Below are 26,276 nucleotides of genomic sequence, written 5' to 3'. Positions count from 1 at the left end.
AGGATGCTTGATTTCATTACTTACAAGTAGTAAACATGCTTTGTGCTTCCTGTTACTTGGAGTACCTGATTTTTTATTTAAAAAAATACTAAACAATTTTGATAATAAAAATAAACAAGGTCAGGAGGAAAATCTGGTCGGTTCAGAGGGCAATAAACAGACTGGGTAGAATTTAAGATGTCTCTGAGGAGCAAAATTATAGATAATATAGGGACAAAATTAGCATGGAATATGAGAATAATTAGGGAAGGTCCTAAATGTTGACCTGCCATTTAGACTTGGAGTATTTATTTCTTATGTCTATGTATTTATGTGTTAATAATCTATTAAATATATCTATCTATATCTATCTGTCTATCTTTCTATCTACATGCACATCCCATTGGTTCTGTTTCCCTAGAGAATACTGACAAACATGGGAGGAAGGTCACTGTGGTGTATTTGGTAAATCATAACATACAGGAATGAGATAAAAATAAGTTGTTCTGTTACTTTGAGTCTCTTTTTTTCTCAGAATAATTCAGTATGAGTCTTTAAACCTGTAGATCTTTTGTAACAATTTGATAATGATAGACTCTAGAGAGCAAATAAATCCTTTTAAGAAGTGAAGGGTGGTATCTGTGAGATGGATTAGTAATAGGTAATGGGAAGTTTCTGGGCCTGTCTGAAGTTTCAAAGGATAGGAATCTGGTTTGAGGATCCTCACAGCATAACATCTACAAAAGTAAGAGGAGCTCCTTAAGTACTAACTTATGTAAGACATCAATAAAACAGTGCATTTCACAAGGTATGTTTGCTTGTGTACATCTCATTGAAGCCCACATATGTCTACATTTTCCTTCTTAAAATATGTGGATACTAGAAAGTCTATTTTCTATTATCAGGTACTAATAGGTGAAAACTTATTAGTACCTAATCTAATTAATAAGTAATATGAATCTAATTATAGATTCATATTACTATTGACCCTGAAAAACCTACAATTTAGTGTTGGCTCAGAGGAGAAGAACATATGTGCCTTGGTTACTGAGCACAGGCAGTTCAGTGCAGCATATTCAGAAGGCAGACATGCCAAGTTTCCATTCTGCTAATGGCAGATGCTATGGATAACAGGAAGAAAATAAAGTGAAAGACAAAATCATGACAATCTAAATAGCTGCCTTATTCCAACAATGAAGAAACTTTTTATTTTGCAGCTTAAATATTTATAGTCTCTAACTGTGGATGATTAGGGTTTTATTTTATGGTTCATTTTGTTGCCATTAATTAATCAATGTAGTAAATGTATATTGAGTGCTGGAAACTCTTCTAGGTACTGGGAGGAAACCTGTGAACCAGACAGAGCTTTTTTGTCCATAACACTGAAATGGGTGACTTGAAGGCAGCCATGCATTATGAAACGAAAATCACTATTTTCTAGGATTGCCAAAAATAACAAAAAAGAATATCTGAATTTACTTGAAAGTTAGCTTTATAAATCACTCATTAAAATAGTATTTGATGTAATTTAGCAGAAAAACTTTACCTTTCTTCTAAATTTAAGATCTGCTCCCTCTGTCACCCTTTGACTCTTCCTCTTTGTCTTTAGCTCCCACAACAAACTTGGAGGTACCAGCCATAGCACAGGAACACAGTGGTCCAGTATCTCCCAATGTTGTCTGTGAGGTATGCTGCTTGGATGCTACTTGCACTCTGGAGAATGTATGCAATTTTCGAATGCTTCATTTATGTAGTAGAGATTAAAATAGTACCTACCTTCAGGATTGTTAGGAATTAAACTAGTTATCAAAGGTAAAGTGCTTCACCTTGCCTTGGCACAGAGTAAGCAAAGCACAGAATAAACAGGTGCTCACAATTACTGTAGAACAGTGTATTAGTAGCACTTATTTTTCTGGTTTTGTTTTCTTTTTCTCTTACTTAGCTGCCATCTGAGTAAAGCATGTGATTTTTGGTCCCACATTTCTTGACCAACCCTCAATATCTAAAAGAGTATCTAGTATGAACCACAATGTATCAAACTTTTTGTAAGAATTAGCAAGGTTGCTTTTTAAAAATATGGTACATTAAAAAAATATTTTTTAGATAAATCATTATTCTAAGTCTGCTTCTGTACCCATGATTTTAATTTTAGGATACAGGATAATGGAATAAAAGAAAATCTACTAGCTTGTCCTGAATTGTATTTATGCCAACTTTATTTATGTATGTAAAAATGGTGCCACCATTTCTGTTGTATTCACTTGGCAATTATCATTGATGATTTCCAGACAAATAGGTTCAGTGTCATCTAAGAATTTGTGAGAAATGTAGATTTTTGTGCTCATTCCACACCTACTATATTACCAGTATGTGGGTGGGGTCCAGCAATCTGAGTTTCAACAAACCCTCTGAGTGATTCTGATGACTGCTAAATCTTCAGAACTATAATATAAATAAATGCAAGAAATAATCAGGCTTGGTTCTAATAACTAAGGCAAGAGTGAGCAGCCAAGAAAATGAGGCTGACATCATAGAAGTTAGATAAACTGAAAGCGCACAAAGTATGCCTGGGGTAAACTTTCTATTCTATTCACAGCTTCTATAAGAATTTCCTTCCTGATGTTATGGTTAGTATATTTTTTTTTTCTATGGTGTGGGGGGGTCCAACCCAGGTACTTTTAAAATAACTTTAAAAGAGAGAGAGAAGTAAAAAATGGCATGAAAAATATTTATATTAATATTTCTTAGGGAAATAAACCATCTTAGAATAACATTGATAATTAAAGTCTTGTTAGGAACAATATTTCTACTGAACAATACATATAATATTCCTATATAATTTCTATTTGTATTTTGCAGATAATAATCACAGAAGATATAATTTTTTGAGCATGCTATGGACTTTTATTCAATGAGCTATAGATCATTAATCTATGAGCACATCAAAAAGAATCCTTTTTTTTATTTCTTCCCTTTCTTTTTTAGCTAAACCAACACTTTTTAATTATTATTCATTTATTCATATATGCATAAATTGTTTGGGTCATTTCTCCTTCCTGTCCCCGCCCTCACTTTCCAGGCAGAACCTGTTCTGTGCTTTTCTCCAGTTCAGTTGAAGAGTAGAAATAAGCAATAATAAGAAAGACATAGCATTTTTGCTAGTTGAGATAAAGACAGCTATACAAAGAGATTCCTAGCATTGCTTTCATGTACATACGTGTTACAACCGGGGATGATTCATCTCTAACTGATCTTTACACTGGTTCCTGATTCCCTTCAACATTTTTTGTTGTTGGGTTGTGGGTAATTGTAGTATTTATGAAAGTTCTTACAGTATATCAAATATGTCATATTTTGATTCACTCATGATATAATTTCTTATAGTCAATCAGATGTCATTGGAGGAGGTCATGCTTATGCCTCAGATTTCCACTATTGTCAAATATTTCTTTTGTTAAGAATGTATCTCTAACTTTTTTCCAGGTCACGTGTTCAGCCTCCAGGATGACTGAAGCCAGAAGCTGATTCTCAGATCATAATGGTATGAAAGTAGCTGGAGACGCTGCCGTCAAATGGCTTCAGCTCTCAAGCCTCATTTGTTCTTTAAGACATGTGCTGTTTGGCACCGCTGCTCCCACACCCTTTGGATCAGCCTAATCTATTTTTGGCTCATATACTATCCTGTACCTTGTATTTGGGACGAACGTGTTCATAATTTGTCCTACAGGCTTCTATTCAAACATTTCCCAATATCAGTGTATCTCAAGTCAATCTTATTATCTGATGTAAACTTTGGAGATGTTTAAAATGCTGAAGGGTATATATTAAATGAAACTGGTATTTACTGCACTGAAAAATGGGCCCAAAGGGCAGTTAAGTGAATGTTATGCAGTTGTTTGTTTACTCTGGACAGTTCTTTATTCACCCATTAACATCTTGCATTCTCTAAATCACTCTGCATGCCCATCTAAGTTTGTGTATTTTCTGGTCTTTTTGGATTTGGAAGTGTGTAGGTATTCAGAATATAATGTTTCCCAACATTTTCTCTACAGACACTATGGATTGATACTGAGTTTCAGGAGAAACTAAAATACATGATATTCTTGGTGCAAGAATTGGGGTACCTGGATCTATTGGAAGACATTGTTGGCATTAATGATTAGGGGTGTAAATCAGAAAGCATTTTGTGGTCTTTTCCCATTCCTACTCCTTGGAGTAGGATGTGACATGGCTGATCAATTCTTTTTCTCAGAAACATTATCTTCACATGCCTTTCAAGACACCTCTTTCCTACTTCAGTGGCTTCCTCTTCTCAGTCTGTCCCATGAAAACTACTCTTCCAGACCTCTAAGTATTACATTGCTTAGGACCCAGAACTTTTCTTCAATCTCACCCAGGCTATGACTCTAAATATCACACATGACCTCCTTCCTGGACTTTAGATTCCTATTTAATATCATCATTTAGTTTCATTTTTTATTTTACATGTCCTATTTAGAACTTTTTATCATACAGACAAAACTATTCTTGTCATAATTCCCACATTTTAGTTTACAGCACCAACATTTATTTATCTTTATCAACTCTTACTAGGGTACTCATACTAGTTTTTGTTGTTCCTTCTCTTTCCTTTACCTGAAATCTATCACCAAGTCCTGCTATTTTTAAATTCAAGTATCTACTGAGTCTGAGCAAGTGTATTAGAGAAATAACATTGTGTATTTCTCTAAAAAAATTAATTGATCTAAGTTGACCATGCAAATTTTGCTTCTATTGTAGTCTTTTCCACTGCTTCTATGGGGAAAGATATTTTAAAATATTTGAATCATGACAGATTAGGGAAATTCTCATAACCCAGAGTCATCAGCTCCACAATCACCACCCAGATGATAGCCACTATCTTGCCTTCACAACACTATTAGAACAGCTACTGTTCCAGAGTCCCTGCTTCCATCTTCACATGTCTAAGTCTATTCTGTACATAACAGCAAGAGTAGGAATATAAACTACATAGGGTTACAGGGGGTGAATATTACAGAGGTATGTTAAAAATTTATGGAAATTATTCTCAAGAAATTTAAATAAATAGTCTGCTTTTTGAGTGAGTTGAATCATGACAGAGACAGAAATTAATCTCAATCTGTAACATCTTATTTCATAAAAATATCTCCAGCAAATGTTGGCAAAATGTTAAAATTTGACAAAGCTAAGTGTGGAAACAGGGCATTTTTAATATCATACTTTTTTTCTCTGCATGCTTAAATTTTTAATGCTATAAAAAAAAGAACCTAATAGGCATTTTAGCTCACCTCCATTCAGCAAATGATCTATTCTCTGTGAACCCAAAGATACTACAAGTCCAAGACATATCTACAGCTATAGTCATCACTACACGTGTACTGAATGTCCAGTTCCATTCACCACACTTACTATTAATTAGAAAATAATATTCTGACTTACTACTTTCACATGTCACTGGTGATGGTATGCTTTCTTCTTTTAGATGTAAATATTACTGCAAGTAGACATATGCTTTGACATGCTATTCTAGAAACTGGCCTGGGTTTAACCAAGCCAGTTCTCCTTTCTCCATACAAATAGTAAACCTGAGCAAAATAATATAGCTTCCCTTTCTCTAAACTAACTGCCACTTACACTGATTGAGCCAGTAACTGTAGCCTCTTCAAAAACGAGCTAAACTGTATTTTTCTGTCCATGACAGGAGATTCACTGCATTACCCAGGCCTTGGAAGGGTAAAGAGAAGTTAAGAAAATTCATAGACCTGTTGCAGTGAGACTTATGAGACTTTTTAGAAGGTATGAAACTCAGACAGAACAAGCCAGAGCTACAGGAGCTAAAACAATTATGTTGGCTGACTGTGCTGCTCTTCTTCACCACGTCATCAAGTCACCAGCATTTAGATTTTTTTGATGGTGTCCCAAAGCATGTGTGTTCATATAAAATCTACAACTAAAATAGCAGTTACTTAAAATAATACCTGCTCTTTAGGTGGTACACTTTGATATTCTCTGTTCTAGTATCTTACACACCAGTGAAAATTGGCTATCACAATCTCTTATACTGATTTCACAGTCTCCAATGATTCACACACTGCAAAGTCATTCATAAATTATTTCTGATTCTTGTGTTCAAAAGTCCTATGTTACACTAATGTACCAAATTCATTTAGAAATCTTATGTTGTTCTACTCCCAGGGAGAATTTCTTTTCCTATGGAAAATTCTTGTCCATTGAACAAGCTATTTTTAAATCAATAATAGAACATTGTAAAATAAGAGAATATTAAAGCAGATTTTTATTGCTTATATACTTTCCATCTTATCTACATCCATCCCTAACTTTGCCTGTCTACAGTGAAACATGAAAACATATGTCAAATGAAGAAGTTTACTGCCTGGACAAGGTATAATGATGTGGAATAGTATTTTACTTATTGTAAATTTAGTGACAGGAAAAGAAGCCTAGAATTTTCTACAGTGACATTGAGAAGAGAGGATAAGCAATAATAAGATAAACAGTTTGGATTACTGTAGCTCTTAGCTCCATACTTTTAAGGAACCACGTCAGTCTGTGGGTCATTCCATGGATTTTCCTTAAGTTAGGTCAATGCTCAAGGTACACTTTGCCAATTCATTATGGCTGTGTTTCCCTCATAATACCCTACCCTCCATCTTATTTCAGCTAAAATATAAATAAATAAATAATATATCTTTAATAATTAAACATTTCATCAAATAATTCTAGACCTGTGCCAGGACACACATCTGGGGTTACATCAGATTCACTGTTTGCAAAACCTACTTCTCAGAATACTTCTCATAGATTCCTCGAGAGTATAGCATTTCCCTAATCCTTTACAATCAATTTTTGAACAAAGGTATCTCAAACCTATTCAGCAATTCAACATGGGTATTATGAGACACAAGTGCAAGGTTGTAAAGATCAGATAATATGTAGCTGACATTGATCCAAGACTAGAAGGTCAAGGAGGAAAGCAAAACATGTTATGTCTATTTTGCATACACTTTTTTTTTTTGGTGGGACTGGAGTTTGAACTCAGGGCTTTGTGCTTACAAAGCAGGTGCTCTACCACTTGAACCACACCTCCAGTCCAATTTGGTCTGGTTATTTTGGGGATGGGGTCTTGTCTGGGCTGGCCTTGAACCATAATCCTTCTGATCTCAGCTTCAGGCATAAGTCAATAGCACTCAGCCTTGCATATTCTTATGTATTTTATGTTATGTTATTTTGTATTTCAAGTAGGAATTAGAACTTAATACTATGAAGATTGTTTGGTACTGTCATAGGTTTAATAGCATCTACTGTCAAGCAATACCCAGCAATAGGACTTCTGGGTAAATTATCACATTATAATGAACTTTCCATTATTAGTGTTTAAAAAACATAGCTGTGTTTCATAAAAATTTTTGTTAATTACATAATTATCACCAAATTTTAGTAATGGTTCAAAACTTTCATAGCTACAAACTTTCTACCTTTTGGAAAGACAAACTAAAATTTTCTTTGTGTCAAAAATCAGTATGAGAATGAATTATTTTTTGATGGTTTGTAATACATTGAAGCAATTAGGGTCTGGTAAACTTGTCTGCCCACTGGAATCACCTTAGAAACTTTAAAAACTACCAATAGCAGGTCCCTACCCCCAGATTCTTCATTCACTGGTACAGGGTATAGCTTAGGTGTGGGATAGTTCTGAAGCTTTGCTAGTGATTTCAATGTGCAGACAAGTTTAAGAGCCACTTCTCTAAGATTTTGACACTTGGTGAGAACTCTGAGGATTGGTGGCCTTAGCTTCTCCTGGGAGCTTGTTATAAAGTCAGGCATTTAACACTATCCCTGCCCTACTAGATTAGCTATACGTGTTCGGGGGCTCTGATTTAACTAACCTAGAAATTTTCATCTCTAAAAATAAGGGACCAAATCTATCCCACTCTTTCTGTGTTAGTCAGATTTCCATTAGTATAACCAAATACCAGAGACAATCAACTTAATAAAATTAAAGGCTAATTTTAGCTCACATTTTGAGGGTTTTAGTTCATATTCAGTTGGCTCTATTGCTTTTGGGCCTGTGGCAAGGAAGTACACCATGGCAGGAATGTGGTGGAGAAATTACATCCACTTCGTGGCCAAGAATGAAAGAGAGACATAAGAAGAAGAAGGGTGGGATTTCACAAACCCCTTTATTCAGAAACACAACATAAAATCCTCCCACTAGGCTCCAACTCTTTAAGTTTCCACCACCTTCCAACAATGCCAAACTAGGGACTAACCTTTAACACATGGACCGGTGGGAGACATTTCAGGTCCCAAACTATAGCTCTTTCCAACTCTCAATTTTCCTTGTAAAAATAAGAGACCAAAGCATCCCATCCTCTCAAGTTCCACAGTTATATAAACCTAAAACAAATGTAATACTGGAGAAGTTTGTTAGCATTGCCATAATCCCTTCTTCATACTGTTGCATGTACTTTCATTTGCTTAGAATTCATTTTTCCTATTTCCCTCCTCAATGAGACCACTTCCATTATTTATAACATGAGTAAAATCCTGCCTGCTTTCTGAAGCATGTCCTGAAAAATAATGTATCTATCTTTTCTCTAAAATCCTATTGTCAATATAATCACTTCCAAAAAGTCCATCACACTGTTTGTTTCTATTATTGCATGTATTATCATATTTCCCCAATTAAATTATAAGTGTCTTAAGAGAAATCATGTCATGCTCCTTTGTGATCCTAATCTAATGTCTACTTTTATAAGTAAACTTTATATTGTTAAAATGTATGTGGAAAACAAAAATAAATTTTCACTACTCTCACAAGATTATTTATTAAAAACTAGCAAAGCACTGACTTTTCCCTATGATGAGCTGTCACCATTATTCAGCTTCTCACACATTTAGATGTATCAAAATCAATTGTGCCTTAGGGATGTTACTCTTTTCTTACTGCTGCCCTGAAGCCTGCCTGGCTGATGATAAAACTGCCTAAAATAGCAAAGAAACCTTATGGAAAAATCCTGCCCATTTGTTCTCAATATGCCAACACAAGACTTCTCACATTCTTTAGCCCCATGCCTGTCTTATTCACCATGACATCTTGGTGTTTCACACATGCTGGGCATGGAAATGAATTATAAATAGTATTTCAAAAAACTATGCAGGAGCGAACAGTTTCTAAAATATACTACTGAGCTCATGCTAACATTTGGAAATAAAAATTCTCATGAGTGGTTTCAATGTATACTTTTCTTGATATTTGTATATTTTTATATCAAACAAATAATACAGTCATTGTAGAAAACTCGTATATAATTCCTGAAATAAAACAAATAAGCATAACTATCTTAAACACTAGGTTCATGTCTATTCAGACTATCAATTTATATACACATAAACATACATGATACATAAGCTACTATTCAACTAAGCACACATCAAAGTATCACTAAAACCAGCAAATAAATTTGTACTAAATTAATTTCTGCTGATTGCACTAATGACTATATCAAAATTTACACAACAAATCACCTACCTTTGGAAAATGAATTTATTTCCATTTTTGGTAATTACAGACAATGATATAGTGAATAATATGCATCATAAGTGTACTTAACACTTAGAATAAAAATCAAGACGTAGCTTTGCTAATTTGAAGTTATTCACATTTTCATGGCCTGTAATAAAAAAGATTACCAAAATACCTTCAAAAGATTGTACCAGTGTATCCTTTTACCAGGAGTTAAGAGTTGTATAAAAAATCAGCTAGCTATATTATTGGCTATAACATTTATTAAAGAGTCACATACAGCAACACATAACTTAGTGAATAATTAGTGCAGTTGAAAAATACTCACATTGTTTTTGAGCATAAATTTCATTTTGATAAGACTGGAACTCATAATATGGTATCTCGTGTTTGAATATGGATGCAAGAACGCCATCAAGTTCTTTGATGTTATTCTGTATATTTCAAATACAAAGGCAATTTTTCATTAGCTTAGGTATTTATATAGGTGTTGCATATCTTAGTGCAATGCAATAAGAATTTATTAGCTATAGTAAATACTGTGCACAATCGTTAATAATACTAATAACTTTTTAAAGAAAAGAATGCAAAACATTCAGAACGTACCTAAAATGGCAATTATTAACATAATATAAGAAATAAGTTATTGTTTTGGAAGCATGATTATAACTTTTATTTATATAACTACAAATTTTGTTTTGGTTTTTTTTTTTGAAGTTCTGAGCATGAAAATAATTTATTGATTAGATAACCAATGTATTCAAACATTAGGCCTACTGAACAGAATTGATACAACTCACAGAGTTGAAAATAAAATTCCATCTAGTACGTGCGTGATTTTGAATTTCCCAGGGACAGTTCTTGCACTCTGTGTAACAGCCTCACCCAAAAGCATTCATGTGCTCAATATTGATTAATTTGAATAGGATATGAGAAACTGTGTGTATGTTCAACCTGGCAAGAATCACTAAGTGATGTAACTTTCAGAAACATTCTTAGGCACAAGAAATAGCACTGCCTACAATGACAGTCTTTGATAATCAAAGAAACGAATATCATTAAATATAATCTAACAAACAGGAAGGAGAATACATTCATGTTTGCCAATGGATTGCTTTAATTATTGGAGAGAAATGTCACAAGATTTTCTATGAGATTAAAAAATTATCTTTTAATTGACATTGACTTTTAATTGATGCTCAGGAGTTTTTTATTTCCTTTGGTATTAAAAAAAATCAGAGGAAAATAAAACCAATTTAACCTAAATTCCATTTAGGGAAGGAATGCAAGACAAAGAATATGGATACAAATAAAGACATTATATAATGACAAAAGAGTAGCTCCACCGAAAGGACATAGCAATACTAAACATATATTTCTCCAAAGAACTTAGCTGCAATATACATGAATAAAACCGGAAGGAAATGAAAGGAGAAACAGTCAGATCCACAAGTACAGCTGAAGACCTTGACAATCCTCTTCCAACAATTGGTAGAATAGACAGAAAATTAACAAAAACGCAGAAAAACTCCTACACACCATCATCTAATGATCTAATCAATCAGCACCTAATAAGCATACATTCTCCACTCCATTCAACAGCAGAATACACTTTCTTTTCAAAGGGCCCATGAAATTTATACCAAATTAGACCATATCCTGGAACATAAAACAAATGCCAACAGATTAAAACTAATTTTAATCATAGAGAGTGTGTTCTCTCAGCACATGGGATCAAAATGGATGTTCATAATATTTAGAAACAAATATTTAGGAACCAAATAACATACATTTCCAAATATCTAGAAACCAAATAACATACATCTAAGTAATCCATGAATCAAAGAAGAAGCTTCAAGGGAAGTAAAAAATGCATTAAACTGAATGAAAGTGAAAGATAACATATCAAAATCAAATAAATTTAAACATAAAAGTGGTATAGAAAAAAATCAATGTAACAAAGAAGAGTTTTTTTTGAAAGATCAACAAAATTGACACACTTCTAGAAAGATAGTCAATGAAAAAAAGAGAGAAAATCCAACTAACAAATATCACAAACTGAACAAAAGACATCATTACAGACCCTGATGATACCCAAAGGATGAGAAGGACATACTGTGGACAACTCTACATGCATATATTTCGACAACTTATTTGAGCTGGGATACTTCTTTGAAAAACACAGCTAATATAACATATAATCCCTCTCCTATCTTACAACTACATGTGAACCTACAATTGTATACAAACTAAAAATTTAATAAAGTATAAATAACCACCACCCAAATACATTTATTATACAAAGCTAAAATCCTTGAGATGAATATTTACATCATATCAGTCCTTCAAAAGTCAAATTTTCTCCTTTTTTTGGATGAGGGATCAGAACACTGGGCATGACGGTATTGAGAGACTGTCTTTAATCACTAGAGTGGTGGGAAATAATTTATTACATGTATGGTACATAGTTGCATAGAACAGACTCAGAGTTTGAGTAGTAACAATAACAACCAGATGAAAAAGTTTGTTTTTCTTTTTTGTCAGTCTTATTAGAAGTTTGTCAACTTTGTGGATCTCTTGCTAGGCTTTACATAATTTACCACTAATCTGTATAACATCCTGCAAGATACATTTTTTAAAGTCCACTTTTATAGATGTGATACAAATGTGTAGTATGTTCAATCACACCCAAAACTGCAGAGCTTATAAATTGTAAAACAATGATTCCAACATGCCTTTACTTTGAAAACACACTACTTTAATACTAAATTTTAATCATGGAGAAAATATGAAATAGTATTTGAGTAATATAAAGAATAAAGTATGGTGCTATGGTTTCAAGATGATCAGTATAGTTTCAAATGTCATATTCATGTTTATCCAGAAAGAGGGAGGACAGTGGCATGGTGAGGGGAGAACTGAGTGAAGGAACCACTGCCAACCAGATCTATTCATTTTCTTCTTTTATTCAGAAAGATGTCCCCTGTGTCTCATTGTCTAACAGCCTCTCACATGACCACACTTAGCTCCAAGGGTGGTTAAAGCTCTTGACACACACTGCTTTCAGCTTTAATAGTAGAGGAAGACAAAGAAAAGAAGTTTTAAGCATTAATGCTGAGTGAAAAAAATCTATTAAGGTTAGCCACAAAATATTAAGGTAATGAAAAACAGGTGGCATTGAAAGAGTAATAATAAAGACCCTTGATTAATGTGGTTAAACATTTCAATGAAATAACCACAGAAGGGTTGTGCAATGTTCCTAATAGGAGACAAAACCACTTTCATGTTTGTAGCATTTTGTTCTTCACCTTCAGATATCTAAAAGGAATTCGGCAGTTGAGCTGAAAACAGCCTGGTTCTTCTTATTATAACAAATTGCTGTGCTTGTTTAAATTTCACCAGTAAAAGAAAGAAAAGGCACCTTGGTTTTTCCATTGTTCATAAAGTGTGCTGTGAAAGAGAGCCAAGATAGCCATTTGAAGTGGAATTTGATAAATAGTTTATATAACATATCTTAAACAAAATTTCCTACTGGAACTCATAGATAGGTAAAAGTGCAAAGAAAATATTTTCTAGGGTTATGAAAAGGCTATCTCTCTCTCTCTCTCTCTCTCTGTCTGTCTCTGTCTCTTTACTCTAGAGTACTCAACTTCATGAAGCTATTATGTTAAAAATAAAAGAATAATTTAAGTGAATGGGTCTAAGATAAAATATACATTACATTTTCCTTTGTCAACTTTAAGTTTCAAATGACTCATTTCTTAGAATTGTAACATTTGAGACCACAAATGCAGAAATGAACATAAGAAAATAAAACTCAAAACAATTTGAGTGATTTCCAATGATTTTATGTTATCTATTAGATATTTATATAGATAGAAATTTAAATAGATATAGGTTATATAGATATTTATAGAGTCTCATTAAATGACTTGAAAATGATATAATATGAAGAAAATATTATTTTAAAAGCTGTGCTAAAATGCCTGCTCCAGGACTCACTAGATATGAACCTTAATTATACTTAACTGAAGAATTATTCAGGAGTTTAAATGAGTCAACTGTAAAATACACTGTAAATATTAATTCTTTTTCTCTAAATCCTGTGATGTATTTAGAGAATCTGTTACATATCTATCATATCAGATATAACAACTGATGAAAAGTAATCATTGTTGTCATGGAGACAAAAGAATGCACGTGTATCAGTGAGGAGACCTGATTTCTCACACTGGCTCTTCCACTGATTGAACAAATAAGTCTATTAGTTGTTTTAAATTTTAAATCAAATAACACATAGATTTTAAATTATTTAGAATGTAGGTTATGCTATTGCAATCCAGAGACCCAAAGTGACAGTGACTTAAACTGATAGAAGCTGGTTTCTCTGCAGCATCCAAGCCAGGCATGAGGCAGTCCTGGGTAACCTGGTGGCTCCCTGAGTTTGGGGATTCACTCTTCCTGTCATGTTTCACTGCTTTGTATCAACTTTCATAGCCCAAGGCAGTTCCTCCGGCACTCTTTTCTGGCATTCCAGGCAATCAAAAGAAAATAAGTTAGTGAGAGTACGACTCCATATGCCATTAAAGGGCATGCCTGTAAATGTGCACATATCAGTTCCAATGACGTGCTGTGCCATTAGTCATGCTATACCTAGCTGCCAAGGAGGAAGTGCAATATTTACCTGGTTATCCATGTGCCAGATAAAAGTTACATTACCATGAAAGAAAGGAAAAAGAAATACTAATAGCAATTTTTGCTTCCCCATCAATCATGCAAAACATACAAGTTTCATAATTTATGTAAAAGCCATCTGATAAAATACTTTTTTAATTTTAATGCTCTTCTAGAGTACTGACTAAAGACTGAGTATAATGAACTTTTTGGCTTGACCTTCTCCTTATTACATTGTTAATTCATAATGTCAAATATTCTCAAAGCTTTAAATTTGACCAAACTTGAGCAGACCCATCAATGGAAGCATTTAATGATAATAATGGTGAGAGAGACTAAGAACTCAGATTTTTTTTACCATAAACATTAAACGAAGCATAGAATCTTGCCTTTTCTATCTCATTTGAATTAACTTCCTGCTAAACATGCAATAAAATAGGACAGGAAATTTAAAACAAATATAGCACTAACATTCAAAGAAATGGCTGTAAAGTGGCTTTTACAAATTGTGCCATCATTTCCTAAAATATTTTTGAAATTATCCTTTTGGTTTGTTTTGGGAGCTAGTTTCCAAGCTGTGTAACAGAATCTGCCCCACTGTTTATGTTTGCTTGATTCTTTCCATGAGTCCTTTCCTTCATTACCTTGCTCTTTCTGCTTCATTCAGAAGCAACGATGCTTCCTCAAACAGTTTAATATTTTCCTTAAAAAAACAGAGTTGTGCTTTTGTGCCAGTAGCTGTTGGAACAGAGGGCTCTGGTAAGTGGGTCATTTGAGATTGGGCGAGAAACTTAATGTATACAATTCTCTTGCCCTTTCATTCATTCACTTAACAAAATATTTATTGGGTAGCGTATCTGGTGGTGTCTTTGGTTCTAGAGATAAAACGGAAAACTAGATGTCTTTGCCATATTAACCTTGAATCTAGTGAGAGGCAAATATTAATTTGAGAAACAACAAACACACATAGATGTCCAATTAAAATGTGATCAGTGTTATAAGGAGATACATGGGAAGAACAGGGAAGAATTCAATGAGGAAAAGACACTAGAATTAAAATTTGGAGAATGCATTAGAATTAACTAAGTGAAGAGAGTTCGAGGGGAAGGAGACCAGAAAAATGTTTCAGTTAAAGGAAGGAATGCATATAAAGGCCTTGTGATACAGTGCATGGGCAGTCCATGAAATACAGAGGAAGAGGGAGAAGACTAGGATCAATCTGGAAAACAAAGAGGAGGTACAGTCTCTACAAGGCTGTATTGTTTATATCAGTCTTTTAAAAAAACCCATACAGTAATTATAATCCATTTAAGTGTTGCAGCAGGAGAATTGCATACTGAGGTCTTCTTCTTAAAAGAATCTCTTAAACTATGAATTTGAGATAGCAGAAAATATACAAGAACTCATGATGGGGAAAAATTAAGCTAACGTAGCATTTTAGGCCAGCAGGGGAAAAAAACAAACAAACAGTGGGCTAATGTATTAAATCCATAGATACATGGAGAGAATTGAGCAATACCTAGTAAGTAAAATTGATATAACTTATTAGGGATTGAATTTGGAGAGTAACAGCATAGAAAAAATTATAAAAACAATTTAGAGTTCCCAATTATATATATGCTTGTTTTGTTATCAATTTTATAGCTGTAATTAGAACAGAGGCCAGAAGATTGCATGGTGACTTTCAGAAAATGCAAATATTTTTTGTTCTGAGGATTTTACTTTCTTCCAGTTTCCAAAGGTTATTGATGAATTGAGGTTTGCTCCTATCAGAAACACAATAATTAACTTATTATGGATAATGGCCTCTACTGTATTAGACTTGTGTTTTGTTTTATGGGTTGTTTTGAAATGTTCCTTATGGTTAAAGATCTGAACTCTGGAGAATGAGGGAGTTAAAGCAGACCTCTTGAGTAAGATCAGTTATGTGAGACATTCCCACAGTCATCCTCTAAAAGGAAGGTCAGAGTCAACCCCAGCTAATGAGGGCAAGAAACATGAAAGTAGTTTAGGGTGGGATAAGTAAAAATGGAGAGGATATTTATTTCCAATGAGAAAGCAAAAACTATAAACTAAAAAGTTATTAATAAAATATTCTAAACAATATAAACCAAAACATATTGGGTCAATAGTTATGCAAGTGGAGACTGTGATGGCTTATAATATAAAAATTTATAATGCATCAACAGTACAGTTGTGTCAATTACTAAGTAACTACATCCAGAAATGCTTGCTTTCTCCCTATATCAGCTGTCTGTTTTTAAACAAATAGTTGAATGAACTCCTGTTTGATTCAATTATTTGTAACTGAGATGAGTGTAATTGTTCAGTCTGAACTACCCTAATCAGTTGTTAACCATTCTTTATCCATTATAACAGGGGAAGACATAGTACAAAAAACATGTCACTTATCAGTAAACTTTGAGTTTTAATGGATATGCCTTATTCTTACTGATCTATCTTAATAAGAACACAAGTAGTATTTTTAAAAGTGAATTCAGAAATAGATCTTCAAGTTTCACTTCTGAGTGTGTTTGTGACTGTGCCATACTTCTTTTAAAGCCTTAACAGAAGTATCAAACAAGTAATAAAGCTGATAGGAGGCACATGAAATTCAAATGCCTTTTGTCTTCTCTGAAGGGAGAGTTATAAATAAGTGAAAATAAAAAAAGAAAGGATACATGGACACAGATCTGTAGTAGTCAAAATAGCATTGTCAAAACAGATATATAGATCAATGGGACAGAACTGAGATCCCAGAAATAAACACATGTACATACATTTGACTCATTCTTAATAAAACCACTAGTAACAAACATTGAAGAAAGTTCAACCTTTTCAATAAACAGTGAGGAGAAGACTAGATATCCACATGTAGAAGAGAAACTATAACCCTATTTCTTGCCATATACAAAAATCAATTCAAAATGCATGAAAATGTAAGACTGGAAACCATGAAACTACTGGAAGAAAACATCAGAGAAACACTTAAGACATCAATAGAAACAATAAGCTTTTGGATAAGACTCCAAAAGCAAAAATAGATAAACAGAGTTACAACCACCTGAAAACCTTCTGTACAACAAAGAAAACAAGTAAACTGGGAAATTTCTCACAGTGAGTTCCCTAAGTCAGTACCTTTCCTTCATCCAATCCTATTTGAGTTCACACTATGGTATTTGCAGATAACAAATCAGAGATTAAATAATAGATACAATTTAATAAAACAGAAATGACGTATACCTAACATGAATATGAGAATAGTGTTTCAATACATATAACATATGCAATGCAATAAATATATGCAACACAAAAATACCTTTGTACTAATAAGAAACACAACTAAGAATTATTTGGTATGTTTCAGAAGCTACATTAATGAATAGGATTCCAATATTTTATTTAATAATTGCAATGTTCTTTATCATTTTGACCCAATTTTGTTTTATATCATATCCAGTTGTCCTTATGCAAAGTCATCTTTATCATAGTTTGGTAAATAAGATGAAAGTTTTAAAGGTTTTTAATTATGTCAGTGACATTGGAAGTACTGGTATTTTTAACACCAGTACTTGAATTCTAATTATCATCTCAAACTTGGCTTTGGAATATTTTCATTTAGATCTCTTTTACATTCTCTCTTTTAGGGCTGGGGACATGGCTCAAGTGGTAAAGTACCTGCCTAGCAAGTGCAAGGCCCTGAGTTCAAACCCTAGTACAGAAAGAAAAAAATCCCTACATTTTCTATTTCAAGTGAAGCTCTTGAAACTTTACTTTTATAAAGATATGTGCTAGAATTTACTATTTATCCAAAAAAGATGAAATTATTTAAGAAGTAGTTAATTAAGTTTCCTCAGGTAAAGTTCTCTGAAACCTAATAGTCATATTTTAAAAGTAAATAAAACCAGATTTCCCATTATCATTTCTTTTCTCAAATTCATAGAATGGCCATTTACTATATGCCTAATAGCTTTTAAATGATAACAAAAAGTCTACTATTAACTCTAGAAATACTGAAAAATAAAATGCATAGAATTCTCATAATTAATTCTTTCCTCAAATTCACACAATGTTCATGTTATTACATGCCCAATAGCTTTAAAATGATTATAAGAAGGTTCTTATTACTAATTTTAAGACTACTGAATTCACATCTACCATTAAAATTTGTTGGAAAACAGTATAATTTTTACAATATACCATTTCACCTATATAGGAAGAATGGTGAAAAAATTCTCACCTTTTGGTGTGTGATCTTACACATACAAAATAACTATGGAAACTGAAATTACAATATGGGTTGTGTTTTTAGATAGTGGTGTTTAGTGATCATTTGTAAAATGCTCAATTTTCCCAATTTACCAAACGTACATGAAAGAAACACTTACTGTAATGTTTTATATTAAAATGGAAAAGCACAGCTTTTTATGCAATTCTTTAATCCATGTGAGAGCAAAGCCAAATATCAAAAAGAAAAAAACAAATGGTCCCAAGAAGAAGCATATTAAGGGTAGAGTCTACTTTGCACTACCTCGGTGAATTCACGGACAGTTTGTGGATTCCAGACGTGAGTGGACTTAGATGAACTCAATGTCATACTCAGTCCAAGACTCTAGGAAGAACATCTGAGGTACAGCTGCCCTTTTTTTCTGTCTCTGATAAAATGTTTTCATCTGTTCTTACAGCCCAGCCTCAAAGTTTGTTTGCTCTAATCTCCCAGCACTTCTAGTACCCTGGTGACAACAGTGAAATCTCTAGACCCATCTATGCTGTTACAACTAATCTCTTAATGTCACTCCTGCCAGGCTGTGGCTTGCTATCACAGAGTAAGAGCAACTCTGCCTTTGGCAACCCAGACCTCAAGCTTATGACGGCTCTTTCTTGATAGTAAAACCTGAATCAGGTGTTACTCCATAACATTTTTTCCTTCCAGCTCACCCCTCTCCCAGAGTTTGAAGATCATATTGTTTAATCCAACTACCTCTTTTTTTTTAAATTTCTATTCCATTCCTAATAAAGCCATTAAACAAAATTATAATTCTAATTATCAAGAGCCAGAAAAAAGAAATAACATTTATTTCACTCTGAAAACATGGTTTCAACACACCTAAGGTAAAATTTTCACACTAAGCAAGATTTCTGTCTGTTAAAAGTGGGTCAGGTAACAAAACTAAAGCGAAATACAAAAGTTAAGTTAATGGCTTAAGATTCTTCAAGATGTAATAGCCACATTCTAAAATCTGGACATTCACAGGCAAAAGTCCCAAACAGGGATGCTTTAAGAAAACCAGAAATGCTTTATAAAATCACCACAGCTGAGTTAAGATTTTGTCATACAAGAGAGATACGCCAGGGCTGGAAGATATTTCTTTGCACACCTCCCAGAGAGTTTTAGTCTTTCTAATAAACATTGCTAGTCAGATAACAGTGATAATCAAAACTAAGGAAAACATATACTGAGTTTGGGAATGTCCACATGAAAATAGCAATTGCTAGATGAATGCCACATGCATTCCTCTGAGTTTGTCTAAACCCTAAACCCTAAAGCATCAGATGGATGATCTGATTTTCTTTTGCTTTGTGTTGTTCACATCTAAGAATTCATCTCTCAAGAGCTCTTTGATTCTCTCTCTTTTGTTATTCTCTCTGTAACAGCTTTAAAACCAGCCCATCACAATAGCAATGTTGTAGTGGACACTTTGTCTCCCACTGGCTTTATCTGGAATTACTTGACCTAAGCAAAGTAATTTGTCTGCATCCCTACAGTACAGAGGCTGGCTACTTTCTTCCTTTTGGTGAATAATCTATTCTTATTCAATCAACTTTCAAGCTTCATATCAAAGCAGGAAGCCTCTTTCCCTACATTAGCTCTTCAGCTTACATTGTGAATAACTTCATGGGAAGACCAAACTTACCTGGCACAAATCCTCTCCTGGATCTGCTGCTACACACGGATGTTCCTTTGCCTTTGCAGTTGTATAGTATTTAATCTGTGTGGTGGCTTTAATGATTCCATCACAGTAGACATTGACAGTGACTGAGCCAGCAGGGAAATCTTATAAGACACAAATAGGAGTTAGCAGTTGAGTACATAAATGCACATATCGTATTATTATGTCTTTTAGAGAATACGAAGGAAGTTTTTAAGAATTCATAATACCTTTACTAACTTCTAGCATTTAAAAACATTTTTTTGCACTGTGTGTGCTGGTTCATGCTTATAATCCCAGCTACTTGGAAGGATGGATGGTGATTCGAGGCCCAAATGGGTTAAAATTTAGCAAGATGCCATCTCATCCAGATACAATGTATCCTAGACCATCAAAAATGTTTCAAAAAAATTTTAAAAAGTTGAAACCCTCAAAGCATGTTCTCTGAAAGATTTCTGTGCTTTGAAATAGTATTCTCTTGCCACAACAAAAGGCCATTAGACAAGAAAGAATTTACTATTGTCTAATTAAATACAACATTTCAGGATCAATTTTGTACCTGTAATCCCAGCAGTCTAGGGGGTGGAAATTGGGAGGATTGTGGTTTGAGGACAGCCTGGGCTAAAAGCTACTGAGATCCCATCTCAACAAACAAGCTAGTCATGGCAGTGTATATGTAATCCTAGCTATACAGGAGTATAGGTAGGATCACATACAAGACAACCCCAGGCAAAAATGCAAGACCCTATCTGAAAATTAAGTACAGCAAATAGGGCTGGATATGTGGCACAAGTGATAGAGCACCTGCCTAGTAAGTAGGACGTTCTGAGTTCGTACTCCAGTACCACCCAAAAAATGTTTTTTATGTCCTTAGTATCTATAAACCACAAAATGGAATGTATAATTTCACATTTAATCTTTAAAAAACTTAAAAAGCAAAAATACATGTTAAAATAACAATAAAAGCAAAAAACTAAATAATTTCTCCCTACTGACATATGTAGTGATGTATAATCATCTTTACATATATTTTAGAATTTATGATAGTATAGCCATTCATTCAAAGTTGGGTATTAGTTTCAGTCTTAGAAGTAAAATTCTAATTGATTATATGCAATTTTCTCAAAATTGTATTTGGAAAGAGTAGAGGTGCTTGAAGTCATAGATTAGAATGAAAATCCAGGGGAAAATAAGGTATAGTGTCTGGAATCTTAAGAATGCCCTATATGTCCTCCATAGGATCATTCAAACCCTTTGTGTAAACAGATTGTTCAGTGATGGATAAACTGCTTTGTGAATTCTACTCTAGCATACCAGCAGAGTTAAAGTTATAAAAACATCTGGGGCTTCCAGGAAAGAATAGTAATATGTAATCATTTCAATAAGGTTATGTTTTAGTGCAAAAGTAACAAAATCTTTAAATTTATCTATAGGGTAAGCCTTAAAAGCTTTCACTCTGCAGCTAGATAAGGTGGCATACACCTGTAATGCCAGCTACTTGGGAGGCAGAGGTAGGAGGATTGTGGTCTCAGGTCAGTCCTCAGCCAAAAATTAAAAACAAAAACAAATGCAATACCCTACCTGAAACAAACTAAAGTGAAATTGGTGGGGTGTGGCTCAAGTGATCGCTTGCTTGCCCAGCAAATTCCAGATCCTGAGTTCAAACCCCAGTACCATGAGGTGGAGGAGAGGGGCAGCTTTCACTCTGTCATAGAGATACTTCTCAATTCTTCTAGAAAACTGTCACTAAACATCTGGGATTTAGAATAAGTCTTTAGTTATAAGACCATCAGTCTTGAATATTTAAAATTTCATAAGGCTTAAGCATTAATTTTACTTTAGCCCATGAAGAAGTTAATCAACCTCTTATAATTTTGTTCAGAGAAATTTAAAAGCAGCAAAAGCAATCTTAAGGTTAACTAGGTCAAGGACCTAAAATTCCTTCCTCCCATATTCTTAACTAGACATCTAACTTGTATTATAAAGAAGTTGTATGCAGAAAAGTAGACTTATCTTTCTAAAGAAGTATTCATTCAATACAGAAGATAAAGAAACCCTAACAAAATCTCAAAGGTGGAAAGCTTATGGCATGAGCCAAATGAGTGTACATATGGCAAATGGGTCTGAATCACTGGAGCCAAATAAAATTGATTGCATAAAGATGATTCTTAATGTAAATTTTTATTTTATTGTGGTATAGCATAAAATAATTTTGGTAGAAGATACTGATTTTTTAATTGAGAAAAAAGATTAGTTTTACCATGGGGAGTTAGCCTTTTGGAAAGAAAGTTAGGCAAAAAAACCACAAGAGACATATGGTTAAGATTTGCTCGGTAGTTCTTGATATAAAATACTCAAAACATTTTAATTTCCTTAGAATATAGCATGAAGGCTGCGGATATAGTTTAGAGTACCTGCCTACCATGCACAAGACCCCAGTTCAATCCCCAGTACCTCCAAAAAAAGAAAAAAACTCTAATGTGAAAATGTTCTGACTTATTTCTGATATATTGAAGCTCTAGGTACCTTGAAACTATCAAAGGATTCACTAGTAGTGATTTTTTTAGTGTAACTGCCCAAGAAATGTCCTTTGAAGTATTATATTTGATGTTACATTTTCATATCTGTTGAGTGGCAGTTATTAAATCAAAACCTAATTACTATTCCCATCTTGATATGAGGGAGCACTCCTTATGGAATCACTGGTTGGGAAGCCCTCCTTAGTAAAATATTATTGAATTGACCTTCTCATGAATAGGGAGTGCCCTGAACAGCTTGAGTTTAATTTTACTTTAACATGGGTTCATATGATGACTATATCTTATAGCTTTTCAATAAAAATAGAAGCCAATTAATTTAAAGGGTCAAATAAAAAGAGTAAAAGTAAATTCTGCTGTTTGCCATCTAGACTGAGATAGGCAAGAACCATCTAACCCTGGAAGAACACACAAGTATGGGTCACATACAAGGTTCTAAGAACCACACATTGGGAGAAAACATGGAGCTATTCCCTACATACACAAATATGCACTTACACAGAAGCAATGATAAAGGAACCCAACTTGAATTTCAAATCTCAAATTTCAGGTCACTCAAAAGCCTTTGTTTTTTCAAAAAATTATTATTATAGGATTTTTATATCCAGGTGAACAATAATAATGAAAACTACGTTCTTTGTTTCTAATTTATGCTATTTGTGTAGTAAATTATAGCATACACAAGTGTTGTCAACTTTTTCTTCTCGTTTTAATTGGTCTGCCCTTTTTTTTTAAGATTATACATTTATTCACATGTGCATACATTGTTTGGGTCATTTCTCCCCGCTCCCTGCCCACCCTCTCCCCTGCTCCCCCGTCTGTCCCCTTCCCCCCATCCCCCTCACTTCCAGGCAGAACTTGTTCTGCCCTTATCTCTAATTTTGTTGAAGAGAAGACATAAGCATATAAGAAAGACAAAGCATTTTTGCTACTTGACATAAGCATAGCTATACAGAAATATTCCTAGCATTACTTTTGTGTACATGTGTTACAACCCAAGTTGATTCATCTCTAACTGGTCTTTACACTGGTTACTGATCTCCTTCTCATGTTAACCTCTGTCACTTTAAGGTTTCTGTGTTAGTTCCTCTGGAGTGGGGACATCAAACGCTTTCATGTTTTGGGTAATCTACCTATTCCTATATCTCCCATATGATCTCTCCCTTTGTCATGTGACCCAAGTCCAACCACATTGCTGTACTTGCCCTAGATCTAAAGTCTGCATATGAGAGAGAACATATGAATTTTGGTCTTCTGAGCCTGGTTAACCTCGCTCAGAATGATGTTCTCCAGTTCCATCCATTTACCTGCAAATGATAAGTTTTCATTCTTCTTCATGGCTGAGTAAAATTCCATTGTGTACAAGTATCACATTTTCTTGATCCTTTCATCAGTAGTGGGGCATCTTGGTTGTTTCCATTACTTGGCTATTGTGAAGAGCGCTGCAATAAACATGGGTGTGCAGGTGCCTCTGGAGTAACCTGTGTTGCATTCCTTTAGGTATATCCCCAAGAGTGGTATTGCTGGATCATATGGTAGGTCTATGTTTATGGTTTTAAGAAGCCTCCAAATTTTTTTCTAGAGTGGTTGCACCAGCTTGCATTCCCACTAGCAGTGTATGAGGGTTCCTTTTTCCCCACATCCTCACCAACACATGTTGTTGGTGGTGTTTTTGATGATGGCTATTCTAACAGGGGTGAGGTGCAATCTTAGTGTGGTTTTGATTTGCATTTCTTTTATGGCTAGAGATGGTGAGCATTTTTTAATGTGTTTTTTGGCCATTTGAATTTCTTCTTTTGAGAAACTTCTGTTTAGTTCAGTTACCCATTTCTTAATTGGTTCATTGATTTTGGGAGAGTTTAGTTTCTTAAGTTCCCCGTATATTCTGGTTATCAGTCCCTTGTTTGATGTATAGCTGGCAAATATTTTCTCCCACTGTCTGGGTTGTCTCTTCAGTTTAGAGACCATTTTTTCTGTTGTGCAGAAGCTTTTTAATTTTATGAAGTTCCATTTGTCCATCCTTTCTCTTAGTTGCTGGGCTTCTGGGGTTCTACTGAGGAAGTCTTTGCCTATACTTATTAGTTCCAGAGTGTTTCCTGGTCCTTCCTGTAGTAACTTCAGAGTTTCAGGTCTGATATTTAGGTCCTTGATCTATTTTGAGTTGATACTAGTACAAGGTGATAGACAAAGATCTAGTTTCAGTTTCTTGCAGATGGGTAGCCACTTTTCCCAGTAACATTTGTTGAAGAGGCTGTCTTTTCTCTATAGTATATTTTTGGCACCTTTGTCAAAAATGAGGTGGGTATAGTTGTGTGGATTCATATCCAGGTCCTCTATTCTGTTCCACTGGTCTTCATGTCTGTTTTTGTGCCAGTACCATGCTGTTTTTAATGCTATTGCTTTGTAATATAGTTTGAAGTCAGGTATTGTGATACCTCCAGCATTGCTCTTTTTGCTGAGTATTGGCTTGGCTATTCATGGTCTCTTGTGTTTCCAAATGAACTTTAGGGTAGATTTTTCAATCTCTGTGATGACTATCATTGGGACTTTGATAGGAATTGCATTAAACAATAGCTTTTGGTTGTATAGACATTTTTACTATGTTGATTCTGCCAATTCATGAGCATGAGAGATCTTTCCATCTTTTGTAGTCTTCCTTGATCTCTTTGTTCAGGAGTTTGTAATTCTTCTTGTAGAGTTCATTCACATCCTTTGTTAAATTTACTCCTAGGTATTTGACTTTTTTTTGAGGCTATTATGAATGGAATTATTTCCATATATTCTTTTTCAGTTTGTTGTTGGTGTATAGAAAGGCTAATGATTTTTGTAAGTTGATTTTGTATCTTGCCACCTTGCTGTAGCTGTTTATGGTATCTAAGAGTTTTTGGGTCTTTAAGGTATAGGGTCATATCGGCTGCAAATAAGGATATTTTGACAGTTTCTTTACCTATTTGTATTCCTTTTATTTCTTCTTCTTGCCTAATTGCTCTGGCTAGAAATTCTAGTACTATGTTGAGGAGGAGTGGGGATAGTAGGCATCCTTGTCTCATTCCTGATTTTAGTGGGAATGGTTTCAGTTTGGTCTGCTCTGTCCCCTGAGGTAAAAACAGAAATAATTTATAGAAAATATAACCCAAAGATATCTATGTACACATTATATATGCTTTTGCCAGTACTGGGGCTTTGAACTCAGGATCTCATGCCTGCCAGGCAGGTGCTCTACAATTTAAGCCACCCTGCTAGCCCTATTTTTATGTTGGTTTTTTTCAAGGTAGGGTCTTACAAACTATTTGCCTGGGCTGGCCTTGAACCATGATCCTCCTGATCTCTGCCTCCCCTGTAACTAGGATTATAGGCATGAGCCACTGGGGCCCAGCCCAAAAGTATTTCTGAATACTAAGAATATTTCACTAATTCCATAGAAGCAGATATTTCACAAATCCATTAATTTGCTGTGGATGTCCCTTGTCTGAGAAGCTATGTTCTTTTATGAATCAAGATTAGTCCTTTCCCACAACTTGACTTTTTTTTTCTTTAAATTTTTTATTGGCATAAATTTATTGTGCAAAGGGGTTGCTTTGTGATATT

At 34.2% G+C, this 26,276-nt stretch overlaps 1 protein-coding gene across 3 annotated transcripts in view; it reads right to left on the bottom strand.

Moving 5' to 3' along the window:
* Bank1 (B cell scaffold protein with ankyrin repeats 1) overlaps positions 1 to 26,276 on the bottom strand; it is a 297,267-nt gene that overhangs the window by 189,973 nt on the left and 81,018 nt on the right. For all 3 annotated transcript variants that reach the window (XM_074041439.1, XM_074041437.1, XM_074041440.1), the window contains exons 5-6: positions 20,137 to 20,276; positions 9,876 to 9,981 (exon numbers count right to left, since the gene is read on the bottom strand). In XM_074041439.1, coding sequence (XP_073897540.1) covers positions 9,876 to 9,981; positions 20,137 to 20,276 — 246 coding nt within the window. The remainder of the gene's footprint in view (positions 1 to 9,875; positions 9,982 to 20,136; positions 20,277 to 26,276) is intronic.

The sequence above is a fragment of the Castor canadensis genome, chromosome 9, assembly GCF_047511655.1.
Source record: "Castor canadensis chromosome 9, mCasCan1.hap1v2, whole genome shotgun sequence".
In the NCBI taxonomy this organism is placed as follows: domain Eukaryota; kingdom Metazoa; phylum Chordata; class Mammalia; order Rodentia; family Castoridae; genus Castor; species Castor canadensis.
Note: the sequence above shows the minus strand (reverse complement) of the source record. Positions and strands in the feature narration are given on the sequence as shown.